This window comes from Oncorhynchus clarkii, chromosome 18, assembly GCF_045791955.1.
Source record: "Oncorhynchus clarkii lewisi isolate Uvic-CL-2024 chromosome 18, UVic_Ocla_1.0, whole genome shotgun sequence".
NCBI classification, from domain to species: Eukaryota; Metazoa; Chordata; class Actinopteri; order Salmoniformes; family Salmonidae; genus Oncorhynchus; species Oncorhynchus clarkii.
The window spans coordinates 29,921,164-29,940,987 of record NC_092164.1 but is presented as its reverse complement, the minus strand read 5'-3'; the positions used below and the strand labels follow the sequence as shown (position 1 = coordinate 29,940,987).

Sequence of the window (19,824 nt, the reverse complement as noted above, 5' to 3'; positions counted from 1 at the left end):
CATTTTCCTGCTATTATAGAAATCTCCCTCTGTGATATCTAAAACATTTTGTTTTCCCATTATCCATATTTTCCAAAGTGGTGTATCTTAAACCTATGGTGTAACTGCTGTCCTGTCTACAGTAAACTGTTAACTAAGTCAGTGCCGAAGAGCTCCAGATGTTGAGACTTAGGTATCTTATCATACAGTGCCTTATTGTACAATTCCTTAAATAATTTCCCCCCCTCAATCTACACATAATACCCCATAATTGAAAAAGAAAAACTGTTTCGAATTTTTTGCCAATTTATACAAAATTAAAAGCATAAATATCACATTTACATAAGTATTCAGACCCTTTCACTCAGTACTTTGTTGAAGCACCTTTGGCAGCCTTGAGTCTTCTTGGGTAAGACGCTACAATCTTGGCTGAGCTGTATTTGGGGAGTTTCTTCAATTCTTCTCTGCAGATCCTCTCAAACTGTCAGGTTGATTGGGAAGTGTCGCTGCACAGCTATTTTCAGGTCTCAACAGAGATGTTTGATCCGGGCTCTTGCTGGGCCACTCAAGGACATTCAGAAACTTATCCCGCAGCCACTCCTGTTTTGTCTTGGCTGTGTGCTTAGGGGCGTTGTCCTGTTGAAAGGTGAACCTTCGCCCCAGTCTGAGGTCCTGAGCAATCTGGAGCAGGTTTTCATCAAGGATCTCTCTGTACCTTGCTCCGTTCATCTATGCCTCGATCCTGACTAGTCTCCCAATCCCTGCTGCTGAAAATCATCCCCACAGCATGATGCTGCCACCATCATGCTTCGCCGTAGGGATGGTGTCCGGTTTCGTCCAGACGTGACGCTTGGCATTCAGGCCAAAGAGTTCAATCTTGGTTTCATCAGACCAGAGAATCTTGTTTCTCATGGTCTGAGAGTCTTTAGGTTCTTTTTGGCAAACTCCAAGTGGGCTGTCATGTGCCTTTTCCTGAGTGGCTTCCGTCTGGCCACTACCATAAAGGCCTGATTGGTGGAGTACTGCAGAGATGGTTGTCCATCTGGAAGGTTCTCCCATCTCCACAGAGGAACTCTAGAGCTCTGTCATAGTGGCCATCGGGTTCTTGGTCACCTCCCTGACCAAGGCCCTTCTCCCCCGATTGCTCAATTTGGCCGGGCCGCCAGCTCTAGGGAGAATCTTGGTAACTCTAAACTTTTTTAATTTAAGAATGATGGAGGCCACTGTGTTTTTGGGGACCTTCAATGCTGCAGATATTTTTTGGTACTCTTCGCCACAACTGTGCCTTGACACGGTCACTAAGATCTACGGACAATTCCTTCAACCTCATGGCTTGGTTTTGGCTCTCTCATGTACTGTCAACAGTGGGACCTTATATAGACAGGTGTGTGCCTTTCCAAATCATGTCCAATCAACTGAATTTACCACAGGTGGACTCCAATCAAGTTGTAGAAACATTTCAAGGATGATAAATGTAAACAGTATGCACCTGAGCTCAATTTTGAGGTTTGTTTTTTACATTTTCAATACATTTTTAAAAACCTGATTTCATTTTGTCATTATGGGGTATTGATTGATGAGGAAAAAGTCAAGGGGTCTGAATACTTTCCGAAGGCACTGTACACTATCCTTAATACTTAGTTTGTGTTTACTGTGCATCTAGTTGTTTTCTGTGCAAAAGATGGGTTAGTTGTTAAGCAACAAAACCGGTGTGTGCACAACTATGGGGCAAAACAGACAGGGTTGGCTTTGACTGTTGACAACATGTAAACTATTTAGTCTCCCTATGTTTATTGAAAACAAATACGTTTGCACAATGAGCACTTGTCTCTTACATACATTGCTGCAGTTGTTGTTTAGCTAGCTAGCAAATTGTATCCACATTAGCATAGACATGACATCAGTCAAAACATGGTATCAATAACAAGATATAACGAGCTGAAACGAGCCACCTACAGTGCATTCGGACCCCTTGACTTTTTCCACATTTTTTTTTTTATAAAATGGATTAAATAGCTTTTCCCCCTCAATCTATACACAACACCCCTATAATAACAAAGTAAAAACAGGTTTTTAAAATTGTCTGCAAATGTATTAAAAAAATGTAAAACTGAAATACCTTATTTACATAACTATTCAGACCCTTTACTATGAGACCCAAAATTGAGCTCCGGTGCATCCTGTTTCCATTGATCATCCTTGAGATGTTTGAATACTGGGTCTGAATACTTATGTAGATTTAATTTTTTTTGTTATACATTTGCAAACATATCCAAAAGCCTGTTTTTGTTTTGTCATTATGGGGTATTGTGTGTAGATTGATTAGGATATTATTTTAATCAATTTTAGAGTAAGGCTGTAATGTAACAAAATGTGGTAAAAGGGAAGGGGTCTGAATACTTTCCCTAATGCACTACGATTCCCCACATGGCAGCTTCTTGTCATTGTTGCTATCAAAACACCACACGCCTTCCTTCCACATCGATGCGTGTGCATCATTTTCGTGACGTTGTCAGCCAACCCGTTTATTGTGGCAGGTGATTGAAAAATGACCAGCGAACTGCAGTGCTCAATAAAACACTGTGCTTGGAATTACCCTCATCTTTGTTCTAGATTAGGGATATCCTGCTTTTTCAAATCATGAAGATCAAACATTGTATTACCTTTAATATGGCGCTTGATGTCGGTGCAGGTTGAACCCTATTGGTGCATGTGGTCCGTTAGTATTCAGAGATAGTTGAAGACAGAAACATGACAGAGAAACACAAACGTTCACAGTGACTAATTTATTTACTGTTTAATGAAGGGTAACACATTCCTTATACATCTATAGGACGAGATTTACCCATTGTTGCCACTTGCCATTCAAAATATCACAGATACTAACACAGTATTTTCTTCCTATCATTTAAAGCCTACTGTGCATTGAACTGTCCATTGCTGCCCTCTAGAGGCTACCTGTGTAAGAACAAGCATATGATCAAATTTACTAGAGAAGATATTGCATTTATGTATCAAAGTTCTTGTCTACACTATGGCACAAAGTATGTGTTGTAACTGTCCTGTAACAATAATTTTACTGAAATGAAGGGGTATCTGAGCAAATTGTGTTTGGTAACTAGAAACGTTACCATCTTAATATCACTTTATTTTGAGTTGTTATGTAAAGTGCTGCCAATGTTTTTAATACAGCCTGATGGCCAGGTCAGCCATTCATGTAGCCTACTATGGACAACCCAGGACAGTTTACAATACATTGACTTTTAGGAATACCATAGGAATAGAAAAGAAGTCAGAATAATAGGATTGACCAATGTTAAGTTCATTACAATCTAGCAATAATTGAAATGAATTATTATGAAGTGAGTTCCATAGATGGACTCAACAGTTACCCTCATCTACCTTTATATTGAAAATGTTACCAGATCGCAGTGTATTCAGAGCCAGTCCATGCAGACATTTATACATTTGTTTCACTTAAGAAAAAAAAAACAGTATGCTTCTTTGGAATATGACAGGGGATATATAAAGCCAATATGTAAAACATATCCCAACTTTGAATAACTTTCTCAAATTACATTCCTGTGAAATATATTGACATCCTTGGACTTTTCTTAGAGATATATATATATATATATGTTGGCCTCCACACCATTTTATTGGATTTTCAGCATTGTAGAAACACTTTATTTTTGAAACTTAAGTATACAATTTAGAAAAGAAAAAGAAAATGGCATGGACCCAAAGGACAAAATTATTCCCATCAAAGAGCTAATACTTGGTTACACAGCCTTTGGTCAAAATAACTGCCCACAAATGTTTCTTGTAGTATGAGCTTGCTGCACCTTTCTACTGGAAGTTTAGCAAACTTTTCAGCTGCAGACTGCTCCAATTCTGAAATGTTTAATGGGTGCCTTCGACCAACTGCACTTTTCAGATTTCGCCATAGGTTTTTAATGGGATTCAGACATGGAATCAATGTTGGCCACTCCAATTCACTCGGGCTCCCCGAGTAGCGCAGCGGTCTAAGGCACTGCATCTCAGTGCAAGAGGCATCACTATAGTACCTGGCTCAAATTCAGGCTGTATCACATCTGGCTGTGATTGGGTGGCGCACAATTGGCCCAGCATTGCCGAAGTAGGCCGTAAATTAGAATTTGTTCTTAACCGACTTGCCTAGCTAAATAACTCAAACCCATAACCCTGGTGTTGTAAGCACCGTGATCTACCAACTGAGCCACATGGGATCAATGCTAGCCACTCCAGAACAGTTCAGTGTTTTCTTTCCTTGAACCATTCCATGCATTTTGATGTGTGTTTGCGGTTGTTGCCCTGCTGGAAGACCCACAACCTTCGAAGGAGACCCAGTTTTTGTACACTGGGTTTAACATTGGACTCCAAAATACCTTGCTACTCTTCTGATTCCATGACGCCTTGCACACGTTCAAGGCCCCCAATACCAGAGGCAGCAAAGCAACCCCTTTGAATGCTTCAATTGGTCGTCAGGAAACCTAGCACTGATTTGTATTGCCAAAGAGTTCTAATTTGGTTTCATCAGTGCAAAGAACATTTCCCCCGGGATTCAGGCTTGTTAGGGTGTTTTTTTTGCTAAGTTCAATCAGGGTTTTGTGTGTCTCTATCAGAGGTGGGGTCTTCCTATGTTTACCAAAGACCAACTTAAGAATTCAAAGAAAAGAACACCCTTCCTTCAATCAAACACAGGGGGAGGTTTGATAATTCTGTGGGGTTGCTTTGCTGCCTCTGGTACAGGGGGCCAAACAGGCATTTAATACATGTGCACTTGCTAGTGGTAACTTTAATTAATGTAATACATTAATGAAAAGTGAACAATAGTAGCAAGAAACCAAGGTTTGGCATCTAAATACATGAATGTCTGTTGTTTTACAGCCAATCCACTCTGAAAAGAGGCACAAACCATCAACAATACACATAAATAAAATGATGTGTTTCTCTTAATCATGCAATTAAACAGTTTAAATATAGTCTGGATAACTTGTTTCTATGGGTTTCATTGTAGTAGGCGTTTTGGGGGGGGAGCAATGTGTCAGGCATGGATTATCAAGGCATTTTGAACTTGTGAGTTAAGCTCATGTAAAATATGTGCATTATGAGTTAAGCTCTACTACATAGCAAAACAATAAGCACCACATATTTATCCAGTTTGCATTTCAACATTTTATAACTTGGCTTTACTCAAGTTGCTATCATTTGCCAGGTTAGTTCTAAAGAACTCCTGAATCCTCCTCCAAAGGTCGACCTCTGCTGCTGCGTGGGACCTGGGCACACCTCCCCACACAACAGGCTTTCCAATAACACCATGAATACTGGCCGGGCAGAAGGGCATGTAGGGTGTCTCTAAGTAGTGTCCTGCTCCAGGGTAAAATACTGACTCGTAATTATCCTTCCCATGATGCTTTAGTTGATGCATTGCCTGATTTGCAAAATAACAACTGTCCCAGTTTTGGTCATCCTCTGCAGCAACAAAGAGAAACCTTCCATTGGCTCTCTCAATTGGGATGAGCGTTGCCTGATTCTCCTCTGCCATGGGGTCATTAATAACATATTTCACATTTAAGGCCCCGGACTTGGTAGCAAAGACTCTTTTGGTATCAAGCATTAGGGGAGGTATGACTGTGCCTTTGTAGTGAAGAGGAATCATGGCATTGGCATTGCAACCATTGATCCATACGGTAGCAGCAATGCCTGGCAGAAAAGTGGCAATGGACAGTGCTAGATCACCACTTTTGGACAGTGACAACAAACCTAATCCAGAGCCGCAAACCTTAAAAGATAAACGGACAGCAAATAAAGCACCGACCATAAGACATTCAGGTAGTACTATTTCCATGAAAGACGAGTGATTTGAAGTAATATTGAAGTAATTACAAATCAATGAATAAGCTGTAAGCAATTATAACTCATTTTCACATTATTACCATGTTCTTACCCCTTTAATTCATGCTGTAAAGTAATATCAACAAGTTAATGAGGAAATCAAATCAAACCAGAGGATTATTTAATGCTGACCTGCGGCTGATTTTTCAAGAACTGAATCGCCTCCTCAAAATACTCCAGGTGGATCTTGGTCACGTTTTTAGGATTGTCATCAGCCCCATATAATGACATGGTAAAGACCACAAAACCTCTGTTGGCAAGAAGAGAAGCTCTAGCTTCAGATAGACCTCTTCCATATGTGTATAGGTCTAAAACAGCTGGGTGTGGACCTATTTCTGTAAAGGAGGAAATATACACTTTAAAACATTGAAAACCAGCACACATCACGTTGATGGTAAATACCAACTTCTAATAAACTCAGCAAAAAAAGAAACGTCCCTTTTTTTAGGACCCTGTGCATTCAAAGTTACTTCGATTTTTACGAATTAACTTCACAGATCTTCATTGTAACGTGTTTAAACACTGTTTCCCATGCTTGTTCAATGAACCATAAACAATTAATGAACATGCACCTGTGGAGCGGTCGTTAAGACACTAATAGCTTAGCAGAATGTAGGCAATTAAGGTCACAGTAATTTAAGGAAACTTAGGACACTAGAGGGCTTTCTACTGAAAAACACCAAAAGAAAGATGCCCAGGGTCCCTGCTCATCTGCGTGAACATGCCTCAGGGATGCTGAAAGGAGGCATGAGGACTGCAGATGTGGCCAGGGCAATAAATTGCAATGTCCGTTCTGTGAGATGCCTAAGACAGCACTACAGGGAGACAGGACGGACAGCTGATCGTCCTCAGTGGCAGACCACTTGTAACAACACCTGCACAGGATCGGTGCATCCGAACATCACACGTACGGGACAGGTACAGGATGGCAACAACAACTGCCCAAGTTACACCAGGAACGCACAATCCCTCCATCAGTGCTCAGACTGTCCGCAATAGGCTGAGAGAGGCTGGACTGAGGGCTTGCAGACCGGTTGTAAGGCAGGTCCTCACCCAGACATCACCGGCAACAACATCGGCTATGGGCACAAACCCACCGTCGCTGGACCAGATAGGACTGGCAAAAAGTGCTCTTCACTGACGAGTCGCGGTTTTATCTCACCGGGGTGATAGTCGGATATGCGTTTCTCGTCGAAGGAATGAACGTTACACCGAGGCCTGCACTCTGGAGCAGGATCGAATTGGAGGTGGAGGGTTCGTCATGGTCTGGGGTGGTATGTCACAGCATCATCGGACTGAGCTTGTTATCATTGCAGGCAATATCAACACTGTGTGTTACAGGGAAGACATCCTCCTCCCTCATGTGGTACCCTTCCTGCAAGCTCATCCTGACATGACCCTCCAGCATGACAACGCCACCAGCCATACTGCTCGTTCTGTGCGGGATTTCCTACGAGACAGGAATGTCAGTGTTCTGCCATGGCCAGAGAAGAGCCCAGATCGCAATCCATTGAGCCCCCCACCCCAGAAATATCTGGGAACTTTCAGGTGCCTTGGTGGAAGAGTGGGGTAACATCTCACAGAACTGGCAAATCTGGTGCAGTCCATGAGGAGGAGATGCACTGCAGTACTTAATGCAGCTAGTGGCCACACCAGATACTGACTGTTACTTTTTATCTTGACCCCCCCTTTGTTCAGGGACACATTATTATATTTATGTTAGTCAGTTCATGTCTCAGTTGTTGAATCTTGTTGTTCATACAAATATGTTCATATGAATATTTAAACATGTTAAGTTTGCTGAAAATAAAAATGCAGTTAACATTGAGAGGACATTTCTTTACATAGTAGACCAAAGGGTAAACATAACACCAACCAGGAGGTACAAATAGAACGCCACGAAGCTTCCCCTCTTTGACAGGAATTCTTCTTACTCCCTCTGCAAGCAGACTTCTTTCATTGATTACTTCAGCCAGTACTCCTGGACTATCCTTGGAATGTACACTGAAGTTGACAAGGCAAGGCACTGATACAACCTTCTTAACAAACTTAGTGTATAAGTTGTTTGGTTTCAGAGACCACAAAAGCCCCATAGGTTCTACTCCAGTGTAACTGCCACCTAGTGATGACGCAGTTGTTAGATCAATCGTTCCACTGCAGTTGGCCTCATAGGTAGCTGAGGACCTGAATACAATGCCTTTGTCATCTGTTACTTCTGCCCTCAGATCCACCCGCTGTCTTGGTTTCAGCCTGTCAACTTTCAACTGCACTGGCTCATCGAATAAGCACTTGGCATTGGGAAGAATCTGTAAACACACTTTAGACATTATACACTCTGGTTAGGAGTGGAGAGAGATAGAAATGCAGTTTAGGCTTCTTTATATAGACTTTTCAAGTGAGGATGATACATTCAGCGAAGATAGTTGCTTGTAGACTTAAGGTTGTGGCCAATTGCACAATTGGGTGACCAGCACAGTTCAAAGATGACCTAAACCGGTAGGCTAGATGACATGAAGTGAGGATGGCGTTGAGTATGGAATCTACAAAGAAACATGGAGACAATAATACGTTAGATTGTTCATCAAATAATAAATTGCATAGTTAAATTAAAATGTATAATCAAAGACAGTAGAGTATGAAGATAGAAGAAACCGCTTCGTCAATAGAAATTCCCGATCACACTTGTAGGCAATGTCATGGCAATGTTGGCTAGCTAAGCTCACGCACAGAAACACGTCATCGGGTCTAACGGTCGTCTCGCGCTGAACTGTGCATGTGCAGGCCATCAAATCAAAGGCACTCCTTCGATACAAAATTGTTTTTGACGAAAGATTTAAATGTTTTAGTTTGTCACTTTCATGAGGTTGGAGTAATAGCATGTTCAACTCCTTAATATAGGGCCTCCAGAGGCTCGAGGGCCTCCAGAGTGGCGCAACTGGTGACCGCTGACACGGTCACCAGTTGGAATGTGTTTCCTCCGACACATTGGTGCGGCTGTCTCCGGGTTAAGCGAGCAGTATGTCAAGAAGCAGTGTTGCTTGGCAGGGTCATGTTTCAGAGCAAGCATGGAGCACCTTCACCTTCAGAGCACCTTTACCTCTCCCGAGTCTGTACGGTAGTTGCAGCGATGGGACAAGACTAACTACCAATTGGACATAATGAAAAAGGGGTCCAAAAATATATTTTTTTTTTAAAGACCTGGCTCGAAACTAGGTTGTGCTTTTCGATTTTGAGCAAATTAACAACTAATTAAGAATGTTTCACTTTTCTCATTGACTTCTCAAACCCCAGCCTGGTCTGCTTGGTCCGTTTCGCCAACATTCCAGGAAGTCTTGCGATGTTGCACCTCTCGGTTTAGAAACTCTGTGCTATAATGATAAGCAATAGCCTTCATTAAATGTGCTATGGTAACGACATGAACTGCTGCGTCATTGACTGGACAGAAATATTTGGCTCTAACTGGCTCGTGCCTATAGATGGGGGGCTCCATATCATGGAGAGGAGGCAGTACCTTATTATTAATCAACGTTCAACCAAAGTATTTGTAGGCCTATGGCTTTGATATGAGGAGCATGGGAAGCGTTCATCTGCCATTTGCAGTAATTGCATAGGCCTATGGAAATCATTGTGTAGGCCAATGCTGAAACGTTTTTTAGGACATTAGGCCTACACGTCAGACTACTGTTGGTTTTATTAATTACATGGCTAACAAGCCATAAATAAATATATTTATTTATTTATTCATACAGATCTAGCACCATAATCAATGGAACATATTTCAAAAAGTGTAGACCTAGCTAGCTAGAATAGCTGGTTTCTGAGCTAGACTCACCTTGACAATAACATTAGCCATCTTAAATCATGACCTGATTTTCCACGCTGTTGTCTTGCACACAGTCAGTAGCTATAATGGTACTCCTCCATACTTTTTTGGGACATTTTAAAAATGCATTTCCTGCAATTCTCCACAGTTTGACATGGCTTATTATCCCCAAAGGATATTTTGAGGTGTATGTGGTATATGTACCGAAAGTTCAAATCCCAGAGCAGAAGAGGTAAAAAAAAACCTGTTGCTGTGCCCTTGAGAAAGGCACTTACCCCTAATTGCTCCAAGGTCGCTGTTGATAATGGCTGACCCTGGTTGTGACCCTACTCTGAGGGTGCCTCAGTGGGAGTTGGGATATGCAAAAAACACATTTCCAATTCACACATATAATACACATGTGAGAAATAGGACAAATATAAGCTCCTACTAAATTATTTTTATTACACTTTTACTACACGTTGAATGTTGATCCCGACTTCCAGTCAAAGGAAAATCAGAACAAATGCACCATCTTTTACTCTTCAACCTGAACCAGATTGACAGTGCTCTGGCCCAATGAGAATAGCAGGGGCACCCCAAACAAATGAGTGGGGGAGGGCAGCAAATAGATTGTGCGACTGTCTATAGACAGTGGAGCTGAGCAGAGGACACGCAGTGCGTCCGAACAGGGCCAGGCTAACGCATTTGGGGACCCAGGGTACCTACTTCCGGGGGGGGTACCCCACTAAAAAAAAACATCCTGCATCTCAACACATTTTGACAGGGGATAGGGAAGAGACAAAAAAGTCCAGTTTTATATCGCTATCCTACACATTTTGTCAGGCTGAGATAAAAAAAAATAAAAAAAGTTATGTTTTAAAGCTAATTTCCTGCAATTCTACACATTTTGCCATCTGGGGGGCCAAAATTGTTTATTTATATAAAATAAATTGTGGGGAACGAATCAACCCATTCTGAATATTAGGGGTCAGAGAGGGTGTAACGCTCGTTGTTGGGAGAAAGAGAGGAGGACCAAGGTGCAGCGTGGCAAGTATTCATATTCTCTTTTAATGAAAACGAATACTCGAACAAAAACAACAAAACACGAGAACGAAACGAAAACAGTCCTGAACGGTGAAATACAAACACAGAACAGAAAACACCCACGAAACACAAGTGGGAAAAGGCTACCTAAGTATGATTCTCAATCAGAGGCAACTAACGACAGCTGCCTCTGAGAACCATACCAGGACAAACGCAAACACAACATAGAAAACGGAACATAGACCATCCACCCAACTCACACCCTGACCATACTAAAACAAAGACATTACAAAATAACTAAGGCCAGAACGTGACAGTACTCCCTCCAAAGGTGCTGACTCCGGCCGCAAAACCTGAACCTATAGGGGAGGGTCTGGATGGGTGTCTGTCCGCGGTGGCGGCACTGGGCATGAGGAAGACTCCGGCAGCACTGGGCATGAGGAAGACTCCGGCAGCACTGGGCATGAGGAAGACTCCGGCAGCACTGGGCATGAGGAAGACTCCGGCAGCACTGGGCAGGCAGGAGCATCTGTAGGGAGGACACGGAGAGACAGCCTGGTGCGGGGGCCTGCCACCGGAGGGCTGCTGCATGGAGGCGGCACCGGATAGACCGGACCGTGGAGGCGCACTGCAGGTCTCGAGCCCCGAGCCTGCCCAACCCTACCTGGCTGAATTGCTCCCCGTAGCCAGGCCAGTGTGGCGAGGTGGAATAGCCCGCACTGGGTTGTGCTGGCGAACCGGGGACACCCTGCGTAGGACTGGTGCCATGTACCCCGGCCCGAGCCGGCTTCATGGCACCTGGCTCGATGCCCACTCTAGCCCGGCCGATACGAGGCGCTGCTATGTACCGCACCGGGCCATGCCTGCGCACCGGGGACATTGTGCGCCTCACGGCATAACACAGTGCCTGCCCGGTCCTTCTCTTTCCATTGTAAGCACGTGGAGTTGGCTCAGGTCTCCTGCCTGACTTAGCCACACTCCCCGTGTGCCACCCCCCAATACATTTTTGGGGCTGCCTCTCGTCCCAGCTGCGCTGCCGTGCTGCCTCATACCACCGCCGCTCAGCTCTCGCTGCCTCCAGCTCTGCTTTGGGGTGGCGATATTCTCCAGCCTGAGTCCAGGGTCCTTCTCTGTTCAAAATCTCCTCCCATGTCCAGGAGTCCTGAGATTTCGGCCGCTGCCCGTTACCTCGCTGCTTGGTCCTTTGGTGGTGGGTGTTTCTGTAACGCTCGTCGTTGGTAGATAGAGAGGAGGACCAAGGTGCAGCGTGGCAAGTATTCATATTCTCTTTTAATGAAAACGAATACTCGAACAAAAACAACACCCTGACCATACTAAAACAAAGACATAAAAGGACTACGGTCAGAACTTGACAGAGGGACATGTCCCCCCACCCCCCTTTGGCAATTTAGCCTTTGCATAAATCTATTGAATGAAATCAGTAATCTAGTTGACACCGGTAAAGTGGTAAATTTTAATTCAGGTTCTCTCACGGAGCGAGTACGTTCAGGGAACTGGGAGAAAAAAAGACTTCAAAACAGTAGAAAGTGCAAAATGTCATCAGTTTAATTGGTTTAAAGGTAACAAAAAGAAAATGAGAAAATTATGTAACACGTTTCTGATAAGACAATAGTTTGTCTTGGATGCATATTTTATGTGGTTGAAATCAGGGGCGTAGTCAGTTTTTGAACATTGGGGGGGAACAATTTTGGCAGGTATTTTAAAAAAAAAATCCTGCGACTTCTCTATTTCAAATAACTTCTACGTAAGGACTAAATACCGTATTGTAATAGTTTTATATTAAAGTGCTCTACTAGAAACATTTGTTTGTGCAAAAATATATTTTTCAACAAGAATGTTGCTAGGACTGTCTGAGTGGGGAGGGGAAGGGCACCAAATTGGTGCGTTAACCACAGTGTGGATCAATCCACCAGAACAGAAGGGCCTAATTGGAAGGAAACTAGCTGTTATTGGGAGAGAGGTTTGGAACTGGTGTATTACCATATACAGCAAATCCACCAATGCAAAACATGCTGATTAAAAATGTCCTGTGTTTATTGTATATATGGAAATAATAGCTGAAATGATCCATTGGTATACAATACAATACGAAATTTGATATGGGCTCTCGAGTCGCGCATCGGTCTAAGGCACTGCATCTCAGTATTAGAGATGTCACTACAGACACCCTGGCTGCATCACAACCGGCCAAGTTTGGGAGTCCCATAGGGTGGCTCACAATTGGCTTAGAGTTGGCCTACAACGACCAAACCCGGACGTCATTGCAAATAAGAAATTGTTCTTAACTGACTTGCCTAGTTACAAAATGGTTTAAATATATATAATATCAACTAAAAAAATTTAATATGAATATTGACTGCACAACATAGGAAATACAATGTGTGTGAAAATGTTTACCAATTAAAATTCAGCCTCCAAAAAAAAAATTCTAAGGTTAGTTGGCTTGCCACTTAAATACAGTACCAATCAAAGGTTTGGACACATTCATTCCAGGGTTTTTCTTTATTTTACTATTTTCTACATTGGAGAATAATAGAAGACATCAAAACATATGGAATCGGGCAGTAAGCAAAAAAAAGTGTTAAACAAATCAAAATATATTTTGTATTTGAGATTCTTCAAAGTAGCCACCATTTTCCTTGATGACAGCTTTGCACACTCTTGGCATTCTCTCAACCAGCTTCATGAGGTAGTTGCCTGGAATGCACTTAAATTAACAGGTGTACCTTGTTAAAAGTTCATTCAAGGAATTTCTTTCCTTCTTAACGTGTTTGAGCCAATCAGTTGTGTTGTGACAAGGTAGGGGAGATATACAGAAGATAGCCCTATTTGGTAAAATACGAAGTCCATTTTATGGCCAGAACAGCTAAAATACGCAAAGAGAAACAGGCCATCATTACCTTAAGACATGAAAGTCAGTCAATCTGGAAAATGTCAAGAACTTATTTTTGCAAAAACCATGAAGCGCTATGATGAAACAGACCCCCATGAGGATCGCCACAGGAAAGGAAGACCCAGAGTTACCGCTGCTACAGAGGATAAGGTCATTAGAGTTACCAGCCTCAGAAATTGCAGCCCAAATAAATGTTTCAGAGTTCAAGTAATAGAGACATCAACATCAACTTTTCAGAAGAGACTGCGTGAATCAGGCCTTCATGGTTGAATTGTTGCAAAGAAACCACTAAAGGACACCAATAAGATGAGACTTGATTGGGCCAAGAAACACAAGCAAAAGACTGGTGGAAATCTGTCCTTTGGTTCGATGAGTCCAAATTTGAGACTTTTGGCTCCAACCGCTGTGTGAGACGCAGAGTCGGTGAGCGGATGATCTCCGCAGGTGTGGTTCCCACCGTGAAGCATGGAGGAGGAGGTGTGGAGGTGCTTTTCTGGTGACACTGTCAGTGATTTATTTAGAATTCAAGGCACACTTAACCAGCATGGCTACCACAGCATTCTGTAGGGTATCCATCCAGCCATCCCATCTGGTTTGCGCTTAGTGGGACTATCATTTGTTTTTCAACAAGGACAATGACCAAACACACTTCCAGGCTGTGTAAAGGCCATATGACCAAGAAGGAGAGTGATGGTGCTTCATCAGATGACCTGGCCTCCATAATCACCTGACCTCAACCCAATTGAGATGGATTGGGATGAGTTGGACCACAGAGTGAAGGAAAAGCAGCAAACAAGTGCTCAGCATATGTGGGAACTCCTTCAAGACTGTTGGAAAAGCATTCCAGGTGAAGGTTGTTGAGAGAATGCCAAGACTGTGCAAAGCTATTATCAAGGAAACGGGTGGCTATTTGAAGAAATTCAAATATAAAACATATTTTGATTTGTTTAACACTTTTGTGGTTACTACATGATTCCATATATGTTATTTAATAGTTTTGATGTCTTTACTATTGTTCTACAATGTAGAAAATAAGAAACAAAAGAAAAACCCTTGAATGACTAAGTTTGTCCAAACTTTTGACTGGTACTGTATATACAGTGGTAACAGTTTCGAACTAGCTTCAGGATTCTAGGTTAGGAAAGTAGCTACAGTACGTTTTCCCCGGGTTACAGGGTTTGATCCTTATTTAACACATGGTTGTGCAATTGCAGTACAGTTTTTTTTTATTTTTTTTTTACATGTTTCATTTGAATCCTTTTCTCATTTTGAGGCTTAAATATTATTCCTGTTGTCATGACAGACCTGTGAGGATCCAAATAGGTCAGATCAGGTTTGCAATGAATGACTTCAAACAGACCCCCTCTGACCCGCAGAGGTGTGGAGGAGGGAACTGGTGTGGGTTAACAACTCACGCCCTGTTGTAAAATGAAAGACAGAACACTCAGCTCTCCCTCGCCAATGCTAACCAGATGGAATGCCTTATGTTTCAACAAACCTTTTCCCGCTGAAGCTAAAACATTCTAAAGCGAATACTGGAACAATATTTCTAACATAGTGTGTGCACTCTGGAGCAGGATCGATTTGGAGGTGGGGGGGTCTGTCATGGTCTGGGGTGTGTCACAGCATCATGGGACTGAGCTTGTTGTTATTGCAGGCAATCTCAATGCTGTGTGTTACAGGGAAGACATCCTCGTCCCGCATGTGGTACCCTTTCTGCATGCTCATCCTGACATAACCCTCCAGCATGACAATGCCACCAGCCATACTGCTAATTCTGTGCGGGATTTCCAGCAAGACAGGAATGTCAGGGTTCACGGCCAGCGAAGAGCCCGGATCTCAATCATTGAGCACATCTGGGACCTGTTGGATCGGATGGTGAGGGCTAGGGCCATTCCCGCGAGAAATATCTGGGAACTTTCAGGTGCCTTGGTGGAAGAGTGGGTAACATCTCACAGCAAGAACTGGCAAATCTGGTGCAGTCCGTGAGGAGGAGATGCACTGCAGTACTTAATGCAGCTGGTGGCCACACCAGATACTGACTTTTGATTTTCACCCCCCTTTGTTCAGGGGCACATTACTCAATTTCTGTTAGTCACATGTCTGTGGTACTTGTTCAGTTTTGTCTCAGTTGTTGAATCTTATGTTCATACAAATATTTACACATGTTAAGTTGGTTGAAAATAAACGCAGTTGACAGTGAGAGGAAGTGTCTTTTATTGCGGAGTTTACATTCATGATTGCTTACTTCAAGCGGACGGCAGTCTGTGTGCAAAGGAGTACTTTAAGTGAGAGTAGTTTCTAAATGTACCAACGTTAAGTGTCTCTGTCCCTCTCTCACCCTCTCCATGTCTTTTGTAACACGCAGCCATATTGTTGTCAGTCCTCTACAGACCTGTTTTTAACATATTAAGTGTGTATGTTTATCCTGTGTTACCATTTAATTACCTATGAAATAAATTATTAAACCAATTTGTGTAGTACTGAATCATAAGTAAGGCTCGGGCCTTTTGCAGATGCAAGGAGGTTACAACTATTCAGAATGATGATATGATATGAGGTTCAAATTAATAAGTTGACGGTTTATAGATGTGATAGGTAAAGATCTTTAGAGTTTAATTTGGGAAATGGTAACTCTAACCACTCTTGTGGTGCCCCAGATCCAAATTAGTTAATTGTTACATGATTAATTTAAATTGTGTAAAAAAAGTTACATATTTAGGTAATTAGATAAATAACAGTCTTCATATTCACGTTAAAGTCAAGTCACAACACTGTTTACAAGTCATCTCAGGGTTTTGTCAGGTCCAGCATTATTATGTGCTCCTCTGGTGGTTCATTGCGATAATCGTTGACAGTGCATGTCAGAGCAAAAAACAAGTCATGAGGTCAAGGGAATTGTCCGTAGAGCTCCAAGAAAGGATTGTATAGAGGCACAAATCTGGGGAAGGGTACCAAAAAATTACACAGCATTGAAGGTCCCCAAGAAAACAGTGGCCTCCATCATTCTTAAATGGAAGAAGTTTGGAACTACCAAAACTCTTCCTAGAGCTGGCCACCCAGCCAAACTGAGCAATCTGGGGGAGGAAGGCATTGGTCAGGGAGGTGACCAAGAACCCGACGGTCACTCTAACAGAGCTCCAGAGCTCCTCTGTGGAGATGGGAGAACCTTCCAGAAGGACAACCATCTCTGCAGCACTCCACCAATCAGGCCTTTATGCCAGACCAAGGCCACTCCTCAGTAAAAAGCACGACAGCCCACTTGGAGTTCAGACCATGAGAAACAAGATTCTCTGGTCAGATGAAACCATGATTGAACTCTTTGGCCTGAATCCCAAGCATCACGTCTGGAGGAAACCTGGCACCATCCCTACGGTGAAGCATGGTGGTGGCAGCATCATGCTGTGGGGATGTTTCTCAGCAGCAGGGACAGCGAGACTAGTCAGGATAGAAGGAAAGATGAACGGAGCAAGGTACAGAGAGATCCTTGATGAAAATCTGCTCCAGAGCGATCAGGACCTCAAACTGTGGCGAAGGTTCACCTTCCAACAGGGCAAAGACCCTAAGCACACAGCCAAGACAACACAGGAGTGGCTTTGAGACAAGTCTCTGAATGTCCTTGAGTGGCCCAGCCAGAGCCCGGACTTGAATCCAATCTAACATCTCTGGAGAGACCTGAAAATATCTTTGCAGCGACACTCGCCATCCAACCTGACAGACCTTGAGAGGATCTGCAGAGAATAATAGGAGAAACTCCCCAAATACAGGTGTGCCAAGCTGGTAGTATCATACCCAAGACGACTTGGGGCTGTAGTCCCTGCCAAAGGTGTTTCAACAAAGTAGAGGGTCTGAATACTTATGTAAATGTGATATTTCCGGGGGGGTTTCATAACAAAGCTGCCTGAAGAAAGATGGTCACAATTTGATAACATTTCATTTGTTTTGCATCCCAAAGTGTCTGGAATGCATTCAAAATGTTTTGCAAAGTTCACATAAACATCAGGGAAAATCATCAGGAAGGAATTGTGTGTGTAGAATATAAGATCTGTATTGCTATCAATTGTGGTTGTGTCACTGTCCCTTCTAACGATGGGGTCATTGATGGGGTCATAATAGCTTATAGCTACCATTCAAAAGTTAGAGCTACAATTATTGGCGGGGACCAAATAACCCTTTGGAACACAATTTCTCTAATGTAACATAAGGGTATAACACTGGTGTTACAGTCGAAAAGCAGCATTGGTGTATAATTTTACTGCACGGGAAGGTGGAGGGGGGCTGCGTGCCTGCGAAGCGCACATTGCACCTGTCATCCCTATAGCTGATTGTTTCTTCTAGTGAAATCAGCTGGCGCTGCTATGTAGCCTACTGTTTTAAACACCTTGAAAAATATCATAAATAACATTGTGTAGGATAATAGATAGACTAAAAAATAAATTGATAGGGAGAGTTTTGAAGGAGAAAGAGCATGCCTATAGGCCTACTGCAAAATTGACAACCTAAAATAGAAAAGACACGCATCACCTAGATGTTTAACTATTAATACATTTGAGTGAAGCAGTTCAATGCTGACACCATTTTAGTTGAGTGCATAAACTCTGGAAACCAGCAGAGGTTTGTTCTGTCTTGCAAAGCGCAAGTGGTAGGCCTAAATTCACTGCAGTATTAGGCCTTATATTTAGCCTACAAAATTATGGCTATGAATGAGCTTCTATTGGTAGCCTACATCTTTAGCCTAACTTCACTGTTGTCCTGTGCAATACCGCACACACGCTTGCTTCTTTGCTGGCCTTTCAGCTATTCCTCTATAAAGCTCCATGACTCTGAAAAAAAACTTTGCTACAAATTGTTGGTCACTTATTTAGATTTTTTTTTAAATTACCGTTAGCCTATTCTAGGCAGAAGGAACCGTGCTCTTGCTTGTGGAATTTAAAATACAGCATACGGTAAATTAACTGGTGGGGGAAAGTTTGAAAGGGGATTGGGGACAATGGTGTGTGATCACATTTGCTGTGATGATAATTTCTCTTTTTTTCCTTTATTTAACTAGGCAAGTCAGTTAAGAACAAATTCTTATTTTCAATGATGGCCTAGGAACAGTGGGCCTTGTTCAGGGGCAGAACGACAGATTTGTACCTTGACAGCTCAGGGATTTGATCTTGCAACGTTTCAGTTACTAGTCCAACGCTCTAACCACTAGACTAGGCTAATGACTTGATACATTGTTGCAATGACAGGATCAACACAATGGACAGGCAGAGATCAGTGAAAAATAATGTCCAAAAGAGTTATTTATCCATTAGAAAAATTACAGGCCATAAGAAATCAACACTCCAAAAGGTTGTCACTAGTTATCACATCCACAAACTCCGCATATTTCTACAATTTATCTTCTTAAAATGTGATTTTAAACACAACCTTAATCCTAACACTGCTATCCTTAAACTATGACCAAAAAGTCATAGGCAATTTTGACTTTGTGTCTGTGCTAAATTGTTTGTCCAAGTTAATTAATAATAATATTAGCAAAAACAACATGGCGATTAACCGTTTAGAACGTACTTCTGTTCCCCTATGATAGCTAACATAAATAAATGCACAAACATTCCGGTGTGAATAATAATCAACAGGTGACCTTGAATATAAGCATCTTAATGTAAAGAGGATATCAATGAAATTGTTGCACCTCAATCACGGGAGTTAAAATAAATTGTTAACCAACAGTTGGCTTGTAGCCTAATTGACCTTGATTGCCTAAATGCGATCAGAAACAGCGTTAAGGAAGCATATACAATCGCCTATTATAACAAGATTGCTGTACTCACGTTGTCATGGATGCATACTTTTTCCTTGTAGCTTTGGTTGAGATAGGACTGTGATGGTCTGAACTTTTAAAGATAAGCCTTTTATCAATTAGATTTGTATTCACCTGCGTCCTCTCGCCTACTTTTGAAAAAGGTCGAAATGAGTGACGTGCAGTTCGCGATCGATTCGTTTTTATTCGTTTTTCTGAGTGACTCGTTATTTTCAGTTGTTCTTTGACCTGCTGGATGATAATGGAAAGTCAAAAGGTTCAAATCGTCTTACACGGAATACGTCTTAACACTTATAATTATCATTTTTCATTGGAATTAACCAAAAGGTAAAATAAAAATGTATCAAGAAC

At 42.2% G+C, this 19,824-nt stretch overlaps 1 protein-coding gene across 1 annotated transcript; it reads right to left on the bottom strand.

Annotated features, from left to right (window-relative positions):
- Positions 1 to 4,578: 4,578 nt before the first annotated feature.
- LOC139372560 (acyl-coenzyme A thioesterase 1-like) lies at positions 4,579 to 19,507 on the bottom strand. The gene is made up of 4 exons (XM_071112301.1): positions 19,484 to 19,507; positions 7,772 to 8,435; positions 6,028 to 6,230; positions 4,579 to 5,782 (listed from the first exon to the last, which is right to left on the bottom strand). The coding sequence occupies exons 2-4, from the start codon at positions 8,220 to 8,222 to the stop codon at positions 5,177 to 5,179; spliced, it is 1,260 nt and encodes a 419-aa protein (XP_070968402.1). The 5' UTR covers positions 8,223 to 8,435; positions 19,484 to 19,507; the 3' UTR covers positions 4,579 to 5,176.
- Between the last annotated feature and the right edge of the window lie 317 nt (positions 19,508 to 19,824).